Genomic DNA, 6106 nt, shown 5'->3' on the forward strand with positions numbered 1-6106 from the left:
GGATATCAAAGTTTCGAACGTACCTTGTGCACAAAAGCTATGGTCTCGTTCGAAATAAGCAATTTTGAATGAGACCCATGAAGAAAAAGCATGAGTCTCGAACGAGAAAGGGTTTCTCGAACGAGACTCAAGAGAAAATGGGAAAAGTTCGTTCGAACCAAGGAAGAAAGAAACGAGATTTTGCTCTCGGAAACTCTTATTTTCAAATCAGAACACGAAGGACAAACGTACCATGGCTATTTTGCCTATGTCTCGAACGGGAATTCCAGTTTCGAACGAGACATAGGTTTAAATTGCCTAATCAGACTTGGATTTGGACTTAATCTCCTTTTCCGACTTCAAACGCGACTCCTATTACAAATTCGATTTGTAAACCGACTTAGAAGATTCCAGAGCTTCCTCCACTATATAAAGACCTTGTAATATACTAGATAAAATATTAGATTACATTAGTTATATTTTCGTTCTCTTTTAAGTAGCGTTTTAGCTTCTTTTTCCAGCAGTTTATAAGTAGTTTATAATTAGTTTCTGCAAAGAACGATTGTGAAGATTTCAAGTTTAATCAAGACGATTCTTCCGAAATTGACAACTCCGGTATTTATTATTCTAATTATGTTTAATTCTTCATCTTCTTCTTTTTTTTAATTTAAGATTAAGCATGAGTAACTAAATCCCTTGTTCGGGGATTACTATGAACACTTAGATTAGTTTTCGAATTGGATTAGGATTTATTAAGTGAGTAAATTGTGTTTTAATTACTACAACTAATGCTTGAATTAATTTGATCACTTAGTTCATGATTTTGTATTTAATTAACTAATTGAGAGATTGTTAATTAAATAGACATTTGTAATTAAGAACTTAGAAGAAAACACCATGAGAGAGGGTTGGAATTTAGGTAGTCATTGAGTTTGCTTCATAATTATAATTTAATTATTTAATTCAGTTTTAATATTGTGAGAGCAAGTTAATAATTGATTAGTTAATTAGGTTGTGATTTTATTTGAATCTTTGAGACTTGAGAAAGCGGGATTCGGTGCATTAGAATAGCTCGATTCACAATAAAATCACTAAATAAGTATTAATCCATTCTTTTACTAGTTTATTTGGAATTATCAATCCTTGAGCTTTTTATCATTATTGTTTAAACCTTAATCTATTTACTTGTTTTTAGTTTATACTAGTTTACATAATTGATTTAATTTACTTTAGATTTAATTTAAGTTACAACATCCAATTAATTCTTCTAGCTAGCCAATTAGAGAGTAATCGAAATTAGTTGTTTAATCTATTGCTTCTGTGGGATCGATACTTGGTCTTCCAAGTTATATTACTTGCGCGATATCGTATACTTGCGATTAATTGCCAACAAGTTTTTGGCGCCGTTGCCGGGGAGCAATTGTGATTAAATTAATTAAGAGTATCTTATTCTTAATTGAGTTAGTTTATTTTTCAGTTATTTTTAATACTTTGTGAGTTTATTGTTCTTGGATTTTACGTTGGTTTTCTTGTTTTTGTTTGCGCAGGGATTTTGGTTAGTGTATGCCTAATACACGGCGTGCCAGACAACCGCTAGAACCGTTTCAGTCAATCCTAACGTCCTTCGAAAGAAGTATCCGAAAAACAGCTCGGAAATCCAAAACAATGGAGGACGACCGTAACCCTCCGTTGAATCATGATGGGGTTATTCCACCACCACCACATGATGGCCTAGCTCTTAATAGGACAAACAAAAGGGTTGTCCCTCATCCAGAAAGACGTACCTTGAGAGAATTCTTCTTACCAACGTGGACAACGCCAACTATGGATGTTTTGCACCTCCTATCCTTGCTAACAACTTTGAAATCAAGCCGGGAACGATTCAACTACTTGAAAGTCGTTGCCAATTTTATGGGTTGGAAAGCGAGGATCCAAACTCTCATCTTTCAAAATTCACGGAGGTGTGCAACACATTCAAAATCCATAATATGACGGAGGATCAAATCAAGCTTCGTCTTTTCCCTTTCTCTTTGAGGGATAAGGCGAGGAATTGGATTCAATCACTTCCAAGTACCTCAATCACAACATGGAAGCAATTGACACAAGCTTTTCTCAATAAGTATTTCTCTATGGGAAAAACGGCGAGGATGACCAAGGAAACTATAGATTTTCTCTAATTACATGGCGAATCTCAATACCAAGCTTGGGAACGCTTCAAAGAGCTTCAAAGAAATTGTCTGCATCATCATCTAGGTAGAGAACACCTTATCTCTATCTTCTACAATGGTACCAATGAGCGTACACGGGCAACTATCGATGCGGCATCGGGAGGATCACTTACGAAGAAGACTTATGATGAGGCCAACAATTTGCCAGAGGAACTCGCTACAAATAGTTGTTCTTGGTCAACCGAGCGGTTGAGGCAACCACCTCAAAAGGGTATAATGACCCTCGAGCAAATCCAAGAATTTGAAGCAATGAAAGCGAAGAATGCGACCCTTCAAGCACAACTCGAGATGTACAAACAACAAGCTAATCAAAGAAATGCTCAACTTGCGGTAGTTCAAATGGGTTGCGAGACTTGCGATGGGCACGATCATTCGGGAATGGATTGCCCCGTTCTACATCAAAACTCAAATGAGCAAGTCAACTATGTCAATGGGCAAAGGCAAGGCAATGACCCATATTCTAACACCTATAATCCGGGGTGGAGAAATCATCCTAACTTTGCGTGGAGGGACAATTCGGGTCAAGCCAATGCCAACCCAAACATGGGAGGAGCAAATTTTCAAGGAGGAAACCGTGCTCCTCCACACCAAGGCAACTTCAACAACTATCGGCCACAACATCCTCCCGGTTTTCAACAAAATCGAAATGCGGATGAAGGGAGAAACTTGATAAGCTTATTGAGGAAGTTCGATCCGGTTTTAAGAACCAAGCTTCCGTCAATCACCATCTTGAGACTCAAATTTCTCAACTTACCATCTCGCTTCAAAATAGAGCTCAAGGTGGTCTACCATCTACAACGGAATCAAATCTGAGGGAACAAGTAAAAGCTATTGAACTTCGAAGCGGGAAAGAACTTGATGATCCACATGCAAGTAAAGAGAAAGCGATCGATCTAACAACGGGCACAAATGGGGAGGAAGTAACCGAACTTCCATATGTCAAGCCGCCACCTCCTCCTCCATTCGTGCCAAAGGTCCCCTTTCCGGGACGATTAAAGAAGACGTCGGACAACCAAAAATTCCATAAATTTCTGGAAATTTTCAAGAAACTCCAAATCAACATAAGCTTTGCGGATGCTTTGCGTGAGATGCCTCAATACGCAAAATTTCTCAAAGAAATCATAACGAAGACACGGAGTTGGGACGACAAAGGCACAATTTCTCTAACGGAAAATTGTAGCTCGCTCATCCTTAATGACTTGCCCACTAAGCTTGAGAACCCAGGGAGTTTTACAATTTCATGCAAAATATGCGATTTAAATTCAATTAATTGTCTATGTGATTTAGGGGCAAGTATCAATCTAATGCCTTTGTTTCTTTTCAGGGATATTTTTGGTGATCAAACATTGAAGCAAACATCGATGATGCTTCAATTGGCGGACCATTCACTCAAAAAGTCATACGGAGTGGTAGAATATGTTCTAGTAAAAGTAGACAAATTCATCTTTCCGGTGGATTTTTTCGTACTTGATTATGCGGCGGATAAAACATGCCCTATGATTCTTGGGCGTCCCTTCATGAACACGGGGAGGGCATTGATAGATGTGCACGCCGGACGACTCACTTTGCGTATCGATGATGACAAAGTGGAGTTTGATATGAAAAGGATCACGTGAAACACTTTTGAGGAGGAAGAATGCATGAGATTGGATATGATTGATGGAATCGTGGAAGAACTTTTCCCGGTTTCAAAAGTCACATTCCATTCCGATGAGACACATGAGACCACCGGAGATGAATATTCCAAGGAAGATGAGCCGAAAGCCGAGAATTTATTTAGAAGAGAAAGTGTTACACCACCTTCTTCTATTACTCCACCAAAAGTTGAGCTAAAAACGTTACCATGTCACTTGCGGTATGCGTTTCTAGGCGACAACATGACACTTCCCATCATCATCTCAAACAACTTGTCGGAAACACAAGAAGCGAGAGTTGTCAAAGTGGTGAAGCAACATATATTGGCGATTGGTTGGCAAATTTCGGACATTCGAGGAATTAGTCCATCGGTGGTCATGCATAAGATCCATCTAGAAAGTGAGTCAAGAGCATCGGCTCAAAGACAAATACGTTTGAATCCAAATATGAAGGAGGTCGTGCACAAAGAGATAGTAAAGTTTCTCGATGCCGGAATTATATACCCCATATACGATAGTGCGTGGGTTAGACCCATTCAATGTGTTCCAAAGAAAGGGGGTATGACGGTAATTGAAAACGAGAAGGGTGAGCAAATTTCCACAAGGACGGTAACGGGATGGCGTGTTTGTATTGATTACCGCAAGTTAAATACGGAGACGAGGAAGGACCATTTTCCGTTGCCATTTATCGATCAAATGTTGGAGCCGGTAGCGGGCCATGCTTATTATTGTTTTCTAGATGGATATTCCGGATACAATCAAATCCTTATCTTCCCGGATGACCAAGAGAAAATAACTTTCACATGACCGGAGGATTCCATTCGGTCTTTGTAATGCACTGGCAACATTTCAACGATGTATGACCTCCATCTTTATCGACATGATTGAAGATATTATGGAGGTCTTCATGGATGATTTTTCGATATTCGGGGACTCTTTCGAGATTTGCTTGAATAATCTCGAGCGAGTGTTGGCCCGGTGTGAGGAGACCAATTTAGTCTTGAATTGGGAGAAGTTCCATTTCATGGTAGAGGAAGGAATTGTCATGGGACATAAGATCTCCAAGGACGGCATTGAAGTAGATAGAGCAAAAACGGAAATCATCAAAAACTACCACCGCCAACTACTGTAAAGGGAGTTCGTGCTTTCTTAGGGCACTCCGGGTTTTATCGACGATTTATCAAAAATTTCTCTTCTATTGCTCGTCCTTTAACTAATTTGCTTATCAAAGATATTCCTTATGAATTTACTAATGATTGCCTTGTTGCTTTTTCTAGGTTGAAGGAAGCGCTTATCTCGGCCCCAATTATTTCATCACCCGATTGGACTCTTCCTTTCGAACTTATGTGTGATGCAAGCAATATAGCACTCGGGTGCGTATTAGGGAAACAAAAGGAGAAAAAGTTTCATGTGATATATTACGCAAGCCGAACATTGGCGGGTGCTCAACTCAATTACACCACCATCGAAAAAGAGATGCTAGCGGCGGTGTTCGCATTGGATAAATTTCGGTCGTACTTACTTTGCTCTAAGGTTATCATCTATACGGACCATGCGGCCCTTCGATACCTTTTTGCAAAGCAAGATGCTAAACCGAGACTAATCCGATAAATGGTTCTCATGCAAGAGTTTGACATCGAGATTCGCGCCAAAAAAGGAACAGAGAACATCGTCGCCGACCACTTGTCAAGGTTAGAGATTCCGGAACACATTTTAAAGGGCGTAGAGATTAATGAAACGTTTCCGGATGAGATGTTGATGGTACTTTCTGTAATAACCCGTAAATTTAAGAGTTAAAATATAGCCACGTGTCTAATATTTTATTAGACGGGAGTAGGTAAATTAAATTTAAAGATAAATTTAATTTACAAGTGTCCCTAAATTTTTAATATGGTTATAGGATTGCAATAAATTTAAATTTGAATAGTTATATAGTTAACGAAGACAATATGGATTTATGAATTGGGTGCAAAATAATTCATAAGTCCCTAGCGAATATTTTTGGTGCCAATATTCGTGAAATAATTCAAAAAGGTTATCGTGAAAATTTGATAAAATTTGGAAGTAGAAATTTTATCAAGCGCAGTCAATGCGGGCTTAATAAATCAAAAATGATTTATTAAGAATAAAATATAAGTCGGATGGGAATAAAAATTATATTTTTATTCTTGTTATATTTTATTAGATTTTTGGTAAAATTTTCACGAAATTTGGAAATCGTTTCTGTTTAGGCTACGGACGACTAGTTTAGAAGTTGGTTTAAAG

The 6106-nt window shown here is 38.4% G+C and overlaps 1 protein-coding gene across 1 annotated transcript; it reads left to right on the forward strand.

Annotated features, from left to right (window-relative positions):
• Positions 1–2750: 2750 nt before the first annotated feature.
• On the forward strand, positions 2751–3823 carry LOC130014966 (uncharacterized). Its single transcript, XM_056104145.1, has 3 exons — positions 2751–2893; positions 2980–3417; positions 3532–3823. Exons 1-3 carry the CDS (start codon positions 2751–2753, stop codon positions 3821–3823), a joined length of 873 nt encoding a protein of 290 aa, XP_055960120.1.
• The last annotated feature ends 2283 nt before the right edge of the window (positions 3824–6106 follow it).

Source organism: Mercurialis annua, linkage group LG8 (assembly GCF_937616625.2).
Source record: "Mercurialis annua linkage group LG8, ddMerAnnu1.2, whole genome shotgun sequence".
NCBI lineage: Eukaryota > Viridiplantae > Streptophyta > Magnoliopsida > Malpighiales > Euphorbiaceae > Mercurialis > Mercurialis annua.

Coding starts and splice junctions, on each gene's coding strand:
- LOC130014966 (XM_056104145.1), top strand. CDS start 2,751: ATGGGAGGAGCAAATTTTCAAGGAGGAAACCGTGCTCCTCCACACCAA. Junction 2,894..2,979: donor TTGATAAGCTTATTGAGGAA/GTTCGATCCGGT, acceptor GCTTCAAAATAG/AGCTCAAGGTGGTCTACCAT. Junction 3,418..3,531: donor CTTAATGACTTGCCCACTAA/GCTTGAGAACCC, acceptor GTTTCTTTTCAG/GGATATTTTTGGTGATCAAA.